Below are 20,124 nucleotides of genomic sequence, written 5' to 3'. Positions count from 1 at the left end.
GCTGGGCTTAGGTTCTGAGTGATGCCCAATTCAGCACTAAAGTCCGGTCGCGTTCAATTTATTGAATTGCCATGATCAGAGATGCACAAATAGTGCAATACACCTTCAGCTGATTAATGACTAATCACTAGATTAATGACTGGTGTAGTTTATTGAAGCAACAGGAGTACAGGTTCTTTTGAACTGCCGGTGATAAATACACTGTCTGCAAAGCACGTGCAAATACCAAGAATAGGACTAACACAACCAACTACAAAAAAGTTAACTTATGAAACAACTCTATAGAGAATGTTAGGTTTCCCGGGGAAGCACTCAGTATAATCGAGGGTTTGAATCTCACTGAGCAGGCGTCCCTATCGGGGGGGGGGGGGAGAGAGGTTCAGTCCGTACCAAGGTTCAGCCTTCATTCCCCAAGGTCAGCGATGTCCTCCCAACTTGTCTGCAATGGTATCTTCCTTAAACTTTTTCCTCTCTTGATCCATTTTTATACTATTTTCTAACTTTTTGGTGGAGCTTGAGTGACCCTAGTCATATGTATCTTCATTATTATTGGTATAAAATTTTCTGGCTTTTGCTTTAAAGGTATAGGCTCAGAGAAATTCAGAGCACATGCTCAGTGAGGGGTGGTCGCACCTTGGAGGTGGGTAGAATTTGGGATGAAGGTATATTTTGGCTTTATAATGAGGTTATAATGAGCCAAGTTCACCCAGAGGACATGATTTTGTTATCAGTTCTGCTCAGGGCTGGCCATGCAATCTGTCAGTTCCATAGTACCATCAAGTTCCCCATCCCTGCGGCGATATCACAGAGCCTGGCCACGGTGTCTTCACTCTGCTCCACCCTCTGTGCTATTTCTCTCAGTCAGCACACCAAGCTTCCCTGGTGTTACCAACATCTAAGGTTGCAGGTTGTGTTGCCGAGGGAACTATCATGGAACAGATTCCTTGCATATCTGCCGCAACTCAACCTGGAAGTTTCCTCAACGCTGAACCTTCTCTTAAGATGTTGACATACCTTTAGTCTCAATGAGTCACCTCCAGCAATTATTCCACACCAGGATTAGCTGTTCCATCACCTTCCTAGGGATCAAGGTGAGTCTGATGGGCCTGTAGGTCCCTGGGTCTTCCTTCTTGCCCTAGGAGGGACATTTGCTTTCCTCCAGTCTTTGAGCACTTCTCCCAGTTTCCATGATCAAGCAAAAATTATAGAAAGTTTCCTTGCAATCACATTTGCCAGCTCCCTCAGCACTTGTGGGTACATCCTATCAGGGCCCATGGACTTGCAAATGTCCAGTTTGATTAAGTATTCTGTGACCTGGTCCTCTTCCACCAAAGGCACGTCTTCCTTGCTCTAGCCATTCAGCCTGGTCTCTCGAACCTGGGATTCCTGAAGGGTTTTGTTCCATGGTGCCTTCAAATCATGCATGCATGCTGCTTCAGGCTGCTGGGGCTTGGAAGCGGGGGAGGGAAGCAGCCTAAGTTCTCCTTTTATTTGCTCTTGGTAAAATGCATATTACAGAACTTGACTTTCACATTCAGTGAATTCTAAACCAGGTCCTAGAGAGTTCTGTCTTTAAAAATAAATAAATAAATAAATGTTTAAAAAATAGGGAAACATCTGACACACATGCCCTTGAGTGTGCTACTAATCAACTTGTTAAGAATAATTGGCTGGAAAACAAAGATAAGAGTATTCTAATGTGAACTATCTGTGAACTATCCTCATTATAACAGCAAAAATCACATCCCTAGGCTGAGAGACCCCGGCCCAACAAGAGACCTTTCTCCTCTGAGGATGCACAGAATGATTCTGTCATGTCAGCAGTATGCTAACTATGTAACCAATTAGAAGTTAGAGGATTGTACTAACATGTAAATGTAGTGATAAGAGATTGTATAAAGTGTGGTGCGGAAAATCTTTAGGTGTGCCAGCTTACCGGGAAACCACATGCTACCCAGACTTGTGCAATTCTGAAATAACCAATATCCCAACCTAGTGTGCAAATTGGTGTATTGCACAACGGGTAACGAATCTGAACTTTTTACTGGCAACAATATCTGTTGGAGGGACAGCACACCAGGGCACAGGCAATCCTGGAATGCACTAATGATGACTTCTTTCTCCAAGTGACAGAGGAGCCAACGAGGAGAGGTCCTGTCCTGGGCCTCATTCTCACCAACAAGGAGGGGCTGGTGGGGAACGTGAAGCTCAAGGGCAGTGCTGGCTGCAATAACCATGAAATGGTGCAGTTTACGATCTTGAGAGCACCGAGGAGGGAGAAGAGCAAGCTCACTACCCTGGATTTCAGGAGAGCAGATTTTGGCCTCCTCAGGGGTCTGCTTGCGTCCCAGTTTCGGCTAGGATAGAGTTAATTTTCCTCCTAGTAGCTGGTAGGGTGCTGTGTTTGGGATTTAGGATGAGAAGAATGTTGATAACACCCTGATGTTTTAATTGTTGCAGAGCAGTGCTTACACCAAGCCAAGGACTTTTCAGCTTCTCGCTCTGTCCTGCCAGCGGGCAGGCTGGGGGTGCAGCAGGAGCTGGGAGGGGACAGACCCTGGACAGCTGACCCAAACAGGCCAAAGGAGTATTCCATACCATCTGATGTCATGCTGAACTATTAATATGGGGGGTCTGGCCGGGGTGGGGGGGCCGGCTGCTCGGGGATAGGCTGGGCATCGGTCAGCAGGTGGTGAGCAATTGCATCGTGCATCACTTGTTTTGTACACATTAGTAGTAGTACTACTATTGTCATTATTATTATTATAATTTTCCTTTCTTTTTTGTCCTAATAAACTGTCTTTATCTCAACCCACAGGCTTTCATTTCTTTCTGATTCTCTCCCCCATCCCAGAGAGGGAGGGGGGAGGGTGAGTGAATGGCTGTGTGGTGCTTAGCTGCTGGCTGGGTTAAACCACAACAGCTTGGTAGAGTCCCATGGGGCAAAGCCCTGGAGGGCCCATGCAGCAAGGCCAAGTGCAAGGTCCTACACCTGGGCCAGGGCAATCCCAAGCACAAATAGAAGCTGGGTGGAGAATGGGTTGAGACCAGCTCTGAGGAGAAGGACTTGGGGATGTTGGTTGATGAGAAGCTCAACATGAGGCAGCAATATGTGCTTGCAGCCCAGAAAGCCAACCATATCGGCTGCATCAAAAGAAGCATGACCAGCAGGTCGAGGGAGGTGATTTTCCCCCTCTGCTCTCGTGAAACCCTACCTGGAGTACTGTATCCAGCTCTGGGGTCCCCAACACAAGAAGGTCATGGACCTCTTAATTGTTCAGGACACTGGTAGGGAGGGTCCCTTGGGAGTCAGGGCTGATGGGCAGCAGGGTCCAGGAAGGCTGGATGCTCCTCAAGAAGGAAGTTTTAAAGGCACAGGAGCAGGCCGTCCCCATGTACCATAAGATGAGCCGGCAGGGAAGAAGACCCGTGTGACTGAACAGGGAACTTTTGCTGAGTGTCTGGGAGAAAAAGAGAGTGTCCGGTGGAAGAAGGGACAGGCAACCCGGGGAGAGTACAAGGAAGTTGCCAGCATATGCAGAGAAAAAAATCAGGAAGGCTAAAGCCCAGTACGAGCTCAACCTGGCCACTATGGTTAAGGATAACAACAAATGTTTTTATAAATTATTTTATAAATATAAATATAAAGTATTTTATAAATTATTTATAAATATATTAACAGCAAGAGGAGGGCCAAGGAGAATCTCCATCCTTTACTGGACGCAGGGGGGAACATGACTACTGAGGATAAGGAAAAGCAGAAGAAACCCCCCCACAGTTCAGGTGGAAGCAGTTAGAGACCTGCTGCTCCACCTGGACTGTCACAAGTCCTTGGGGCCAGAGGGGATCCACCCGAGGGTGCTGAGGGAGCTGGCGGATGTGATTGCTGGGCCACTTTCCATCATTTTTCAGCGATCATGGTCATCTGGAGAGGTCCTGGATGACTGGAGGCTTCCTAATGTGATGCCCATCTGTAAGAAGGGTCATAAGGAGGACCCAGGGAACTACAGGCCTGTCAGCCTGACCTCGGTGCCAGGAAAGGTGATGGAACAGGTCATCTTGAATGCAATCACACAGCATATGCGGGACAACTGGGGGATCAGGCCCAGTCAGCATGGGCTCGTGAAAGGCAAGTCCTGCCTGACCAACCTCATCTCCTTCTATGACCGGGTGACCCGCCTGGTGGATGAGGGAAAGGCTGTTGACATAGTCTACCTAGACATCAGCAAGGCCTTTGACACGGTCTCCCACAGTATTCTCCTGAATAAGCTGGCAGCCCATGGCTTGGACAGGTACACTCTTTGCTGTGTTAAAAACTGGCTGGACAGCCGGGCCGAGACAGGGGTGGTGAATGGAGTGAAATCCAGCTGGCAACCGGTCACGAGTAGTGTTCCCCGGGGGTCGATGTTGGGGCCCATCCTCTTTAATATCTTTATTGATGGTTTGAATGAGGGGATTGAGTGCAACCTCATGTAAGTTTGCAGATGATACCAAGTTGGGGGGAAATGTAGATCTGCTGGAGGGTAGGAAGGCCCTGCAGAGAGAGGGACCTGGACAGGTTGGATCAACGGGCAGAGGCCAATGGGATGAGGTTCAACATGGCTAAGTGCCGGGTCCTGCACTTTGGTCACAACAACCCCATGCAGCACTACAGGCTTGGGGGAGAGTGGCTCGAAAGCTGTGCAGAGGAAAAGGATCTGGGGGTGCCGATTGATGCTCGCCTGAACATGAGCCGGCAGTGTGCCCAGGTGTCCAAGAAGGCCAAGGGCATCCTGGCTTGTATCAGGAATAGTGTAACCAGGAGGACCAGGGAGGTGATCGTCCCCCTGTACTCTGCTGTGGTGAGGCCGCACCTTAAGTACTGTGTTCATTTTTGGGTCCCTCACTACAAAAAGGACATCGAGGCCTTGGAGCGTGTCCAGAGAAGGGCTACAAAGCTGGTGAAGGGCCTGGAACACAAGTCTTATGAGGAGCAGCTGAGGGAAACAGGGTTGTTTAGTCTGGAGGAGGCTCAGGGAAGACCTTATTGCTCTCTACAACTACCTGAAAGGAAGCTGTGGGGAGCTGGGGGTCGGCGTCTTCTCGCAGATAACCAGTGATAGGACTAGAGGGAATGGCCTCAAGTTGTGCCAGGGGAGATTTAGATTGGAAATTAGGAGATATCTCTGCTCAGAAAGAGTAGTCAGGCATTGGAAGGGGTTGCCCAGGGAAGTGGTGGTGTCACTGTCCCTGGGGGTGTTCAAGGAGAGGTTGGACGTGGTGCTTAGGGACATGGTTTAGTGGGTGACATTGGTAGTAGGGTGATGGTTGGACCAGGTGATCTTGGAGGTCTTTTCCAACCTTAATGATTCTATGAAGCTGTCTATTCTATTAGAGTGAGTCCAGATGAGGGTCACGAGGCTGGAACACCTCTCCTATGAAGACAGGCTGAAGGAGTTGGGGTTGTTCAGCCTAGAGAAGAGAAGGTTTTGGGGAGACCTTATAGCAGTCTTCCAGTACCTAAAGGGGGTGTACAAGAAAGCAAGAGAGGGACTCTTTATCAGGGAGTGTAGTGATAGGACAAGGAGTAATGGCTTTCAACTTCAAGAGCGTAGATTTAGATTAGATATAAGGAAAAAATTCTTTACTATGAGGGTGGTGAGGCACTGGAACAGGTTGTCCAGAGAAGCTGTTAATACCCCATGATTCTAAGTGTGGAATCAGGAATACCTCAGTCTTTTAGGATCAGTTTTGGCAAGGCTTTCTAACTGGATTGACCATGTAATTGCTTTTAACTCCTCCCAAAGGGCTTCAGAGACAGAGAGAGAGAGAGACAGAGAGAGAGAGAGAGATGAAGAATACTTTCACAGCATGAAAAAACTTTGATAGCTAATTTCTGTGTATGTCTTTTTGTGAGGTTTCTGGAAGAAACTTTTTTGTGGTTTAACCCCAGTAAACAGCTAAGCACCACATAGCTGCGCCCCCCCCCCCCCACACACACACACACACCAGCAGGATGGAAGAGAACTTTAAGTGCAAAAGATAGAAATGGGTTGAGATAGCTTGAGTGAAGCAAAAAAACCTATGTGCACAAGCAAAGTAAAAGAAGGAATTCATTCACTACTTCCTATCAGCAGGCAGATGTTCAGCCATTTCCAGGAAAGCAGGGCTCCATCACACGTAATGGTTTCTTGAGAAGACAAAGTCATTACTCCAAACATCCCTCCTTCCTTTTTCTTTCCCCCCATCTTTTATTGATGAGCATGATGTCATATGGTATGGAATATCCCTTTGGTCCGCTTGGGACTTAACATTGCAGTGAACTCCTCACCTCACCCCTGCTCCAGCCTGGGCTTGTCCATTGGCCACAGTCCCTTAGAGGTGTACTAGTTCTGGCCTGGTCTTATTCATGAACCACATTCTACCTTCTGTGTTGTGGACGTATCCACAGCCACTTCAGGGTGTACCTGCTCTGGCATGGCCTTTTCCATCAGCCCCAGTCCCTTCAAGAGGTCCCTTCCAACACCTGCTGTGTCATGGACATAGCTATGAGTGCTTTGAGGTATTCCCACAAGGCCTTAGCCACGACCACTGCAAGGTGTGTCTGCTGTGGCACGCTTCTCCACAACGTCTCTGGGACACTTGTGCCAGTGCTCAGTCAACTGCACAGTAAAGAAGTGCTTTCTGATGTTCAGATGGAACCTCTTGTGTTCTGGGTTGTGCCCATTGACTCTTGTCCTGGCTCTGGGCACCACTGAGAAGAGCCTGGCTCCATCTTCTTTGTGGAAATCCTTTGAAGATAATTCTCACTCAACGTTGTGGAATCTTGCCTGACCCAAAGGATTAGACTTGTTTTTAGGTTTTCTTTTGCGGAGTGTTGAATGTGTGATTCACAGTGCTTTAGTTGTCTGCAGGATGAACATATCACATACTGTGGTGGTTTTACCTCGCTGGGCAGCTGAACTCCACCACGACCGCTCTCTCACTTCCTCTCCTCCTCAGAAGAGGGGGGAGAGGAAAGTGTGCCTGAAAGAAAAAAAAAAAGAAAAAAGGCTTATGGGTTGAGATAAGGATAATTTAATTAAAGGGAAAAGAAAGAGGGAAAAAAAACAACAAGCAAAGGCCACGCGGAAGCACAGAAAGAGAAAAACTATTATTCTCTACTTCCCATCAATGAGTGATGTTCAGCCACATCCCTGAAGCAGGGCCTCAATACGCATAGTAGTTGTTTGGGAGGACAGACATCATAACAAGAGTCTCCCCTTCTCCATCCCATTTCCCAGTTTCCCACTGTAGTGGTTTAACCCGGGTGGCAGCTAAGCACCACTCAACCGTTCACTCACCCTCTCCCTGTGGTGGTTTTACTCCGGAGGGCAGCTGAGCTCCACCACAACTGCTGTCTCCCTCCCCCCCTCAAAGTAAAAGGGGGAGAAAAATACGATGAAAAGGGTTCAAGGGTTGAGATAAGGGCAGGGAGATCGCTCAGCAGTTATCGTCACGGGTAGAACAGACTCAGAGTAGGGAGACAGTAAGATTTATTGCCTATTACTAACAAGCTAGAGAAGTGAGAAACAGAGGAAAGATCCTGGCAGATAACAGAGATAGATAACTGGCAGAGAAGATAACTGGCAGACTAAAACAGTGAGGAACTAAAATCAAACTAAAAACATCTTCCTTCCCATCCACCCATCCTCTACATCCTCCCCCTGAGCAGCGTAGGGGAATGGGGAATGGGGGCTGTGGTCAGTCCATAAAACTTTGTCTCCGCCACTCCTTCACGGTCACTCTCTTCCCCTACTCCAACGTGGGGTCCCTCCCACGGGATGCAGTCCTTCCCAAACTGATCCTGTGTGGGCTTGCCAGAGGCAGTAGCTCTTCAAGAACTGCTCCAGATATGGGTCCATACCACAGGGTCCATCCATAAGGAGCAAGCTGCTCCAGCTGGGGTCCCCCACTGGCAGCAGCTCCTGCCAGATCACCTGCTCCTGCTGCATGGTCCCCTTTCCATGGGTTACAGGTCCGACCCAGAATCTGTTCCTTTGGGGGTTCTTCACAAGCCACAGCCTCTTTCAGGGCAGATTCACCTGCTCCACTGTGGCCTCCTCCACGGGCTGCAGCGTGGAAACCTGCTCTGCCCTGGTACACCATGGGCTGCAGGGGGCCAACCTGCTTCACCATGGTCCTCTCCACAGGCTGCAGGGGAACTTCTGCTTCAGCGCCTGGAGTACCTCCTCCCCTTCCTTCTTTACTGACCTTGGTGTCTGCTGGTCTGTTTCTCACTCCTCACTCTCCCAGCTGCTGTTTTGCTGTTTTCTTTTTAATTTTTTCCCTTAAATCTGCCCTCACAGAGGCCCAAACAACATCACTTACTGGTTCGGCTCTTGCCAGTGGATGGCCCCTTATCTAACATGGGGTAGCTTCTGGATTCTTTTCACAGAAGCCACCCCTGCAGCCCCCTGCTACCAAAGCCTTGCCACGTAAACCCACTACACCCCCACCCCCCCGTCGGATGGATGAGAGAATTGAAAAAAATAAAATAAAATGAAAGCTTGTGGGTTGAGATAAAGACAGTTTATTAGGACAGAAAAGAAAGGAAAATAATTTAAATAATTATAATAGTACTACTACTAATAATGTGTACAAAACAAGTGATGCACAATGCAATTGCTCACCACCCGTTGACCGATGCCCAGCCTATCTCCGAGCAGCTGCCCCCCCCCCCCACCCCGGCTAGCCACCCCTCTATATTGTTTAGCATGACGTCAGATGGTATGGAATACCCCTTTGGCCAGTTTGGGTCAGCTGTCCTGGGTCTGTCCCCTCCCAGCTCCTGCTGCACCCCTAGCCTGCCCGCTGGCAGGACAGAGCGAGAAGCTGAAAAGTCCTTGGCTTGGTGTAAGCACTGCTCTGCAACAATTAAAACATCAGGGTGTTATCAACATTCTTCTCATCCTAAATCCCAAACACAGCACCCTACCAGCTACTAGGAGGAAAATTAACTTTATCCTAGCTGAAACCAGGACACCCACCTTCTATTGCTGAGTGTGATGTCACATGGTATGGAATATCCCTTTGGTTCGTTTAGGTCAGCTGCTCTGGTGATGTCCCCTCCCCACCTCTTGCCCACCCCCAGCCTGCTGGCTCTTGGGGGCACAGTTTGGAGGGAGTCCTGTTGCTGTGCCAGTCTATTGCATTTTATCTATTTCTCAGCAATAAACCAAACATGGGTGTATTACCAATGCTGTTCCAGCTACAAGTGCAGAGCACAGCACTGTATGGGCTGCTGCAGGGAAAGTTAACTACATCCCAGCCAGACCCGGTATGCATACCTGTTTTTATATTTCCAAGGATATTATTAACTTGTTTAGTCCTGTCTTTGGCATCAGGAATTAGTTTTTGTGGCCCTTCAGATTGCATAATTTTTCTTAACCTTAAAGCTTGTTAGCGTCCTGCAGTAACTTGTACATTTAATATTTATTGTGTGTAGCAGAAAATTAAAAAAATATATTCAGGTATACTTTTGTTATGTTTCTTTAAGAATTGTTTTCAATACAAAGGTAAATAGTTGTGCTTTGTGTTGGATGTTTCTAAGGGACTAACTTTGAACTGGCAGTGTCATGGCACAGAGGGCACAGAGGAGATTAAATTTTTTGTTTTGTTTTGTTTTTCCCTTATACTTTCCTTACCATCTTCATCATAATGCCAGTAAAAGGTTTTTAGTATTATATCTGAAGTATGTGAACTGAAAGTTAGATGCATTCAAGTGGTGATATGGGGAAGGACTGAATGTACCTCCCAATTATATGACATTCTTGTAGAAGGTAAAAGTAGTTGGAGGCAGAGGGTGCCACAGCTTCCTTTAGTTCCGTGTCTTCCTTGTCGCTTTGCTATGGTTTGATTTTATGGTTCTATCTTGGTACTTTTTGCTGTGATGTATGCATTCCTTCCATCTAAAATCAGTGCTAATAGCAGTTAACCTTAATCGCTTTCTTGCTTTGAAATTAAAAAAAATAATAATTATTATTGTACTGGTGTACTTTCCTAGCTGTGTGCACTAGTTGCTAAAGGATTAACTTGGAAGTGTGAAGGTTTTGTCAATGTTTGTGTGGAACTTTTCCATGATAATTTTGTTTAATAAGAATGTATTAAACAGTTTGGTTTTGTATTTCACAAGTCTGGCATTTTTCATTATGAAACTGTATGTTACTTCATTATTTGAGACCGCTACAGAAGATGAAATTTACAATCTAGGTTGAATTCAAGGCAATACAGAACAGTTTTTTCTAATGACAGTATTTTAGAGCGTCAAAATATTCTGAAAAAAAAATGTTGATCATTTTGCTAATTCTAGCTCTTCTTTCACTCTTTTCTTTCACAGCCACATGACTTTGATGAATGTAGATTTGATATCAGCGTAAATGATAGTGTTTGGTACCTCCGAGCTCAGGACCCAGGCCACAGACAACAGTGGGTAGATGCAATAGAACAACACAAGGTATGGGTTTTTTTTCTGATTTCCTTTCTCACTCATTAGATTTGGTGGTGGCTGTAGAGAGTCGTAAGCTTCACTGTACAGTCATTAAATACTCAAAGTATATATGACAGATAAAAGCTGTGAGATTGAAGCAGTGTGATAAATATGTTTTAAATGAATTAATTTGCTTATCCTTCATTGCTAAAATTTTAGAGAACTGGGAGCTAAAAACTGTAAACCTTTCTTGAGCTCTCTAGCGTGAAAAAGAAAAGGCTTGCATCAGTGGCTTTGTAATGGCTTTGTCCATCCTTTCTCACTGACTGTTGATATTAAACTTGTTAGTCTTTGATTCCATTCTCCTAGGTTATTGTTCTGTTTTTTAGGCTCATCTGTTCCATTATTTGGCTGCTTTTACTGCATCTGATTACTGGCTCTTGTCTCCTTGTCTTCCAAGACCCTACTCTTGATTAGTATTTTGGCTCAGTTTTCTTGATCTATGCTTTATCTCTTTCAATTGATACCAGTAGATAGTCAACTCTGTTATGTGTAAAAGAGATAAAATATGTACTTTGAGGAAAGGGCAAGATGACCCAGGCCTTGGAGATGTCTAAAGGATGATTAACTGAGATACTGCTAACCAGGAAGATCATTACGTTGACATTCTTAAGGGAAACATCCTGACTATGCCTTTGAATATGTCACCAATCAACTTAATGTGAATAGTTAGTTGTACTGGGTTTATGTGGTAAGGTTTTGGTAGTGGGGGGCTGCAGGGGTGGTCTCTGTGAGAAGAATCCAGAAGCTGTCCCATGTTAGATAAGGGCCTTGCTGCTGGCCAGAGCTGAGACAATAAGCGATGTTGTTTGCACCTCTGTGAGAGCAGATCTAAGAAAGGGGAAAAAAATTGCTGCACATCAGCAGCTGGGAGAGTGAGGAGTGAGAAACAGCCCAGCAGACACCAAGGTCAGTGAAGAAGGAGGGGGAGGAGGTGCTCCAGGCGCCGGAGCAGAAGTTCCCCTGCGGCGTGTGGAGAGGACCATGGTGAAGCAGGTTGGCCCCCTGCAGCCCATGGTGTGCCAGCGCGGAGCAGGTTTCCACGCTGCAGCCCATGGAGGAGCCCATATTGGAGGAGGAGCATGTGAATCTGCCCTGAAGGAGACTGCGGCCTGTGAAGATCTCCTGATGGAGCATACTCCAGGCCAGACCTGTGGCCCGTGGAGAGGAGCTCACGCAGGAGCAGGTGATCTGGCAGGAGCTGCCACCCATGGGCAACCCATGTTGTCATACTATTTTTTTTTTTTTTTGGTTGGTATTGCTGCCACAGCTAAAGTTTTCTGACCAGTTAATCTGGTCAGAAACTTACATCATGGAGTTTTATTTTGTGAAAAATAAAGCTCAGCTTATCAACAGGAAATGAAGAGTATAGAAGGGTGCTATGCATTTAACTTGTTCACAGGTTTTCAGCAATTGTGAGGAGAGCTATGAAATTCTGCTAAGATGGTCTTTTTCTCCTTTTTTACATCTCACTAGTCCAGCCCCAAGATTGAACTAATTTACTGATTATGCCAATAAAGACATACAAATAAATCACTCCAAATCTGTTGCATGTCTGGAGTGAAAGTAATATTAGTAAGGTAATTCAGAATGGGTAGGAATATACATGCAGAGTAGGAATGCTATAGAAACATTCTGATTCAGCATGCTGATGTAACAAATTCTTTTTTAAATAGTAGTTAAACAAGAAGTATAGATTTCTGCCATCAGTAAATAGTTTTACACAATTTTCATTTTGCTATCCTCTGTCAGGTCTTTTTGGAGCCACTGAAATAAGTAGTTTGGGTGTTTATGTAGGCTATATTTTACGTGTATGCCGAAACATTGTGCAGGTGGTCTTCAGAAGTATGCATTGATGTTATGACCTTTATAAAGATCTAATTTTTGGTAACAGTTTACTACATTGCTGACAACTAGGCACTGTCAAGTCACTTCTTGCAAACAGCATCTCTTCTAATGTTGATCAGTGAATGCTAGTTATAAATACCATCTTGCTGATTGCTTTTAAAATAAACTTTACAATAGGGTAGTTTCAGATGCATCATACAGTGGGGAAGGACAGAAATAGTGTCCATTGCCGTTTCTCCATCCACTTATTCTACTGGAGTTTAGGTGTTTCAGTAATGTGTGATTTTTAAATGATGTACTTCCTCAGCAATGGTTGCTGAGGTCTGAAGAGGAGAAAAGAATGTGGCTCCCTAATCTGTTCATTTTTTGGCATTTCATCCTATCACCACTTTCTCTGTGTGACGATTGTGAGGAAAGTGGTGATGAGACCCCTTTTTCTCTGATATTGGTGGCCTAAATGTTAGAACAAATTTTCTTCTTGAATAGTTTTGGTGTCAGTTACCATTTCCTATTAAATTGATCTGTGTTGCCATGTTCTGTTGCGTGATGCTCTGCAGCACATCAACAGAGTCCAAATTTTTCTTTTTGATGCTGACAATTTGGATTGTATAGGATGCCCTATTAGTTTCTGTAATGATTTTAACAAGTAGCTCTAATATAGCTCATATTCATACAGTATGCAAGATACTGGAGTGAAATGGATATTGCATACAAATACAAAAGGATGTTTGTTTTAAGAAGCTTTAAAGTAACTGTAATTGTGAAAGACCTTGTGAAAGAAGGTAAATTTTGGTATAGAAGGAATAGCCAGCTAAATTATGTAGACTATAGTGTCTTTTCGGTGCTACTAGACTTCAGTTTGTTTGCTTTGCATTGTTAAAATATTCAGGGATTACAGACTAATTCTTGTGGTTACTTGAAGGGATGAAAGACATGAACTCCCGATGGCTCTTGAACAGGAGACGTTTATTGCAGTTTTTCTCCACTACATATATTTTCCCCGTAGCTCCATACGCTGTCCACGTACCTGAATCGGTCATACAATTGGTTAGAGACCCTCAGACATGTGCCTCAAGCCAGCCAGCAATTGGCCACTGCGCAAAGCTCATCTTTAACACTGCAGCCAAGTTATTTCTCTCGACCTTGCTCAAGTTTTTGTCTGTGTAATTGAACCTTACACATGCTGTTGCTGTTACACTTCCCAGGATATCTAATTCCTGTGGCTCTAGGGGCGCTTGTGATAAGTAGACAGTCCACCCATCCCAGTTGTCTACCGCGGCGCTCCCATTCTTTATTGCCAGTTGTTGTCCGCGGCCCATCTGGCTGCTTATTTCAGTCCAATCTTTGTTATCTGCCAGGATCCCCACCAAATATGTCCCGAACAGGTCGTTAGCACTAGCCAGGGACAGGCACATCGCTTCTTGTCATGTTGGCAAGGGTGACCCAGATATTGCAGCGTGGTTGGATGGAGACCCAGGGCTGGCAATAACCGATGACAGCGGCGATTGTGAGGAGGAGGCCAACCATGGCTTTATTCCCCTTGCTGGTACCCATCTTGGTCCGTGACCTGTGGAGACACAAGCATACCCTCGACCCCAAGTTATTAGAGGCTGGGATCCCTCCCAAAGACCTGTATTTAAATTTCTTACCATTACTAAGGCCTGCTCTGACTGTGGCACCTGTGACAGCGCGGAATTCATATTTTTGTAATGTTTTACTATGGGCAGTACCTCTTTGTGAGGAAAGGGTAATGATAGGTGAGTCATTACGTAAAGTGCCTTTCCCAGTCTTTTCTGTGGTGTTTCCTGGGTGTCTCCCCCTTTTTGTTTATTTGGCAGTGTTTTCAAGGTGCGATGTGTGTGCTCTACAATGGCTTGACCCATGGGGGAATGAGGAATGCCTGTGATGTGTCGGATACCCCAAGTTTGAAAAAAGGTTTGAAGGGAGTGACTACCATAGGCGGGGCCATTGTCGGTTTTTATTTCCTTTGGGATGCCTAGCGCTGCGAAAGCGACACGGAAGTGAGCCTGGACATGGTGGCTAGTTTCACCTGCCGCGGCTGTCGCCCAAATAGCATGAGAGAAGTATCTACCGATACGTGAACATATTTCAAGCGACCAAATTCTGGAATATGCGTTACGTCGGTCTGCCATAACTGTAAGGACCGTAGACCTCTAGGGTTTACCATTAAAGACGGGGTCGAAACATGTTGTTGACAGTCAGGACATGTTTGGACGATCAATTTGGCGTCAGTGATCGATATAGCGAATTGTTTCGCCAAGACTTTTGCGGATTGATGGAAAAAAGCATGGGATAACCGTGCTTGCTCCAGCACCTTAGGCACCAGGGCAGTCAGGGTCATATTAGCTAGCTGGTCAGCACGTGCGTTGCCCTCTACAAAAATACTGGGTAACGTGGTGTCTCCGCATGTGAATAATACAATACAGGTGCACTCACTGCTCCACCAAAAATAACAGCTCCTTACATTTTAGAAACAAGTTTTCCTTTGGGATATGTCTCAAATGTGCCCTCTCAATGCACTGAGTGACACCTACAGCATATTGTGAGTCTGACACAATATTCAAAGGTACTGTTGGCCAGCGCTTAAAAGCCATTATAATAGCATGTAATTCTACTATCTGTGGGGAACCTTGGATCCGCTCAATCTGGTGTTGCCACTTTCCACCTTCTTCCCAAGTTACTACAGCTTTGCCTGTTTTTCCGGACCCATCTGTAAAGACCGTCCACCCATTCACTGGTTGCCGTTGGCACAACAGCCGCTCTTCAATTCTTATATTATTATAAAAGGAGAACATTTTATGAGGTGGATGGTGGCTATCAACCTGTCCGTCGAATCCCGTCAATGCTATTTGGAGCTCTAAACTATTCTGCAAGCACCAGGTGAAATAGTCTTTTACTACAGGAATTATAATCAGATTGGGCTCTTCTCCCGCTAATTCACCTATTCTCTCACGTCCTTTCTTTATTAGGACGGCAAACATTTCCACTTGCGTTGCAATAGTTTTTGAGGGTTGATGGGGTAAAAAGACCCATTCCAGGACCATTAAGGGGTCCTTACGGCAGGGATCCCATTGCCCAATAATAGCCACTGGTTGTTGTTCTTGATTACAAATATATAATTGAAGGGGGAGGTTCTCACTACGATGATGGCATTGCTGTGCTGAGATTCTTTCATTAACCATTTGCAATGCTTTATGAGCCTCCTCAGTCCATCGCCTTGGGGCATTAATATCAGTGTCTCCCTTTAACAACTCAAAGAGAGGTGCCAGTATCGAATTGTCTATCCCACATTGTAGTCTAATCCAGTTTATATTGCCTAGTAATTTTTGTACATCGTTCAGTGTCTTAACATCTGCATTAATGGATATCTGCTGTGGTTGAATGGTTTGCTGTAAAATCTTCCACCCCAGATACTTCCAAGGTGCTTGGGTCTGCACCTTTTCAGGTGCAATTTGGAGTCTTGCTGTCTGTAACGCTTGTTTTAAGGCAGGCAGTGCCTCTTGGACCTTATCACCAGATGGTCCAGCTAGTAGGATATCGTCCATGTAGTGGTATATGTATATCTCCGGGAAGCATTGGCGTACTGGTTGGATAGCTTTTGCAACATAGGTTTGGCACATGGTTGGGGAGTTTTTCATGCCTTGTGGTAGTACGGTCCAATGATATCGGTCCATAGGCTCCTTCCTATTGATCTTTGGTACTGAGAAGGCAAAACAAGGAGCATCGTCAGGATGCAAAGGAATTGTGAAAAAACAGTCTTTCAAGTCCATAACAACGATGTCCCAATTACGGGGTATCATTGTCGGTGAGGGTAATCCTGGCTGCAAGGAGCCCATGTCCTCGATCACTGTGTTGATTCATCACAAATCATGCAGTAATCTCCATTTCCCGCTCTTCTTCTTGATGACAAACACTGGCGAATTCCATGGGCTGTTTGTCGGAACAATACGTCTTTGCTGGAGTTGTTCTTGAACCAACTCCTGCAGCGCTGCGACCTTATCTCTTGTGAGCAGCCATTGATCCACCCATACCGGTGATTCCCTTTTCCATGTGAGACGGAGTGTCGGTCACTCATTAATCGCTGCTACCGAAAATTTTCAGGGGAGGAGATGGTGAATTTACATTGTCCAATCACATCTCGCCCATCAGACTGATGGGGATATTAGCAATGTAAGGGCGTACTGTGCACATAGTACCTTCTTGGGTTTTTTATAGTAAGCATCATGGCACTCTGAAAGGTGTTTGACATTCCTCCCACTCCAACCAATCCGCCTGTGGGAGTTGTCATGGGCCAAGCAGAGGGACAGTCTTTAACGGCAATGACGGTAACGTCCGCTCCAGAGTCCACCAGCATCTTGCATTGACTGGAGGGTGGGTGCTCAGAGTTATTCCACAGTAAGCGTTGGCCAATGCTGGGCTATGTCGGCGGCCCAAAACAGCTCAGGGAACCTGGTTGACACGAATCCTGCCGCTCCCCTGATAGTGTCCACAGCCTTTGGTACTACTGCTTGGAAAAGAATCAATTGAGCAATTCTAGTTCCTTTGGTATTGACAATGGTGGAGACGGTGTCCAAGCCATAGCTTGGATTTGTCCATTATAGTCGGCATCTATTATCCCCGGCAAAACAAACAATCCGGTCAAAGTTGTACTTGATCGTCCTAGTAGCAATGCACTACAGTCATTCCCAATTGGTTCTTTGACGTTCAATGGAATTTTATGAACGTGAGTACTCCACAAGGTGGCGTCCGTTACTGTGGAGACATCCACTCCGGCACTCCCTCTGGTTCTGGCTGAGAGGGTGTCCACGGTGGTAACCGTGGCATCGGGGCTGCAGATGGCGCTGGACCATGCGTCAGCATTACATTTGGAGCCCTCCCTTGTGGGAGGTTCCTTCTTTGACCGGGATGCGGGGGTGCTTGTGTCGTCGCGCGGCCCCGCCCCGCGCTCCTCTTCCCGTTTCCCTGCCTCGGCGGCAAAGGCTGCCCTTCCGCGTTGTATTTAGAGCGGCATTGGCTCGCCCCGTGGCGTCCTTTCCCACATCTGGGACATAAAGTGGGCGGAACTGCCGGCGAGTTGCCCCCTTGCCCACTCTGGGGGCATGTGAAGACTAGGTGGCTCGGGTCTCCACACCGATTGCATTTTTTCTTACCCTGGGGGTCCTGACTGGTGGTTAGTGCTGTTGCAAAAGCGGACGCCAGCGATTTGGTATGATGTTCGATCGAGCCCACTCGGTTACACGCCTCTATCATCTGAACTGTTGTTGCATTCACAGGCAGAGCCTGTAACACCTTTTTACAGTCGGTATTTGCGTTTTCCACCGCTACCCTTTGTAGCAAGGCGTCTCTTGCTTCCCGATTGTCAATCTGCTTATCTAGTGCATCGCGAAGCCAATCTATAAACTGCATGTATGGTTCAGACACCCCTTGCTGGACCTTTGTAAAGGGCTGCGCAGGCTTTCCGGTCTCTGGAATTCTTAACATTACCTGGAGGGCTAGGGTCGCAGTCAGATGGAGGATGCCTGGATCTAGACGCGCCTGAAGGCGTGGATCCACTATCGGGTCTGTACCCATCAGTTGAGGTATACCGGCTCCGAAAAGCGGATCCCCCGGCTGCCTTTCTAAATTTTGGAGCGCTGCATGTTCACAGAAATCTCTCCATTTCTGTTCCCATAATAATTCCCGGGCTAAACCACAACAGGAAGCTACAAGTAACTGAGGGGAAGGAATTCACAAGTAGCCTTGCGCTGTTTCACACATCCATGAACTAGAGATAATGAGAAAGTAAGTGGTAGAAACAAAAACTTGACCAAGTGTTGTGTTTTAGCCCGGCTGGCAGCTAAACACCACACAGCCGTTCGCTCACCCTCCCCCCTCCCACTCCGGGATGGGGGAGAGAAACGGGAAAGTGAAGCCTGTGAGTTAAGATAAAGACAGTTTATTAAGACAGGAAAATAATAATAACAATAATAATAATAATAATAATAGTATTAATAATAATAATGTGTACGAAATAAGTGATGCACAATGCAATTGCTCACCACCCGCTGACCGATGCCCAGCCTATCCCCGAGCAGCCGGCCCCCCCCCCCTCCACCCCGGCTAGCCACCCCTATATATTGTTTAGCATGACGTCAGATGGTATGGAATACCCCTTTGGCCGCTTTGGGTCAGCTGTCCTGGGTCTGTCCCCTCCCAGCTCCTGCTGCACCCCTAGCCTGCTCGCTAGCAGGACAGAGAGAGGCTGAAAAGTCCTTGGCTTGGTGTAAGCACTGCTCTACAACAATTAAAACATCAGCATGTTATCAGCGCTCTTCTCATTCTAATCCAAAACATAGCACCCTGCCAGCTACTAGGAGGAAAATTAACTCTGTCCTAACTGAAACCAGGACACTTCCAGTCTTTGTAACAGATGCTTCCTGCTAGAGCATTTGTGATGATAAGGTGAATCATAGAATCATAGAACAGCTTGGGTTAGAAGGGACCTTAAAGATCATCTAGTTCCAACCCCCCCCCCGCCATAGGCAGGGACAGCACCCACTAGCTCAGGTTGCCCAGGGCCTCATCTAACCTGATCTTGAACACCTCCAGGGATGAGGCATCCACTACTTCTCTGGACAACCTGTTCCAGTTCCTCGCCACCCTCCGAGTGAAGAATTTCTTCCTAACATCTAATCTAACATCTCCCCTCTTTTAGTTTAAAACCATTCCCCCTTCTCCTGTCATTGTCTAACTGAGCAAAAAGTTGCTCAGTTCTTACTCTCCATCTTTTTTATAAGCCCCCTTTAAGTACTGAAAATATGCAATAACATTACAGAATCATAGAATATCCAAGTTGGAAGGGACCCACAAGGATCATCGAGTCCAACTCCTGGCACCACACAGGTCTACCCCCAAAAAAAAAGAAAAAAAAAGAAGAAGAAAATAAAATCAGATCACGTGTCTGAGAGCATTGTCCAAATGCTTCTTGAAATGCGGGCTCGGTGCAGTGACCACTTCCCTGGGGAGCCTATTCCAGTGCATGACCACCCTCTCAGTGAAGAACCTCTTCCTGATATCCAGTCTGAACCTCCCCTGTCGCAGTTTCAAGCCGTTCCCTCATGTCCCATTGCTGGTAACCAGAGAGAAGAGATTAGTGCCTGCGTCTCCGCTCCCCCTCATGAGGAAGCTGTAGATTGCAATGAGGTCTCCCCTCAGTCTTCAGGCTGAACAGACCAAGTGACTTCAGCCACTTCTCATATGTCTTCCCCTCTAGACCCTTTGCCATCTTTGTTGCTCTCCATTGGACACTCTCTAACAGTTTTATACCTTTCTTGACACCCAAAACTGCACACAGTACTCAAGGTGAGGCTGCACCAGCGCAGAGTAGAGCGGGATAATCAGTTCGGTTGACTGACTAGCAATGCCGTTTTTAATGCACCCCAGGACACAGTTGGCCCTCCTGGCCACCACAGCACACTGCTGGATCATGTTGTAGTGGGTTTACATGGCAAGGTTTTGGTAGCGGGGCAGACCACAGGGGTGGCTTCTGTGAGAATAATCCAGAAGCTGCCCCATGTTAGATAAGGGGCCTGCTGCTGCCCAGAGCTGAGCCAATAAGCGATGTTGTTTGTGCCTCTGAGAGCAGATTTAAGAAAGGGAAAAAATTGCTGCACAACAGCAGCTGGGAGAGCGAGGAGTAAGAAACAGCCTTCCAGACACCAAGGTCAGTGAAGAAGGAGGGGGAGGAAGTGCTCCAGGCACTGGAACTG

General features: G+C 46.5%; 1 protein-coding gene across 1 annotated transcript in view; it reads left to right on the top strand.

Moving 5' to 3' along the window:
- LOC121063045 (ceramide transfer protein-like) overlaps positions 1 to 20,124 on the top strand; it is a 168,768-nt gene that overhangs the window by 60,635 nt on the left and 88,009 nt on the right. The window contains exon 3 of the mRNA XM_040543342.1: positions 10,358 to 10,474. Coding sequence (XP_040399276.1) covers positions 10,358 to 10,474 — 117 coding nt within the window. The remainder of the gene's footprint in view (positions 1 to 10,357; positions 10,475 to 20,124) is intronic.

The sequence above is a fragment of the Cygnus olor genome (genome assembly GCF_009769625.2).
Source record: "Cygnus olor isolate bCygOlo1 chromosome W unlocalized genomic scaffold, bCygOlo1.pri.v2 SUPER_W8, whole genome shotgun sequence".
NCBI classification, from domain to species: Eukaryota; Metazoa; Chordata; class Aves; order Anseriformes; family Anatidae; genus Cygnus; species Cygnus olor.
The sequence above is the reverse complement of the archived record's forward strand: the minus strand, read 5'-3'. Positions and strand labels throughout refer to the sequence as shown.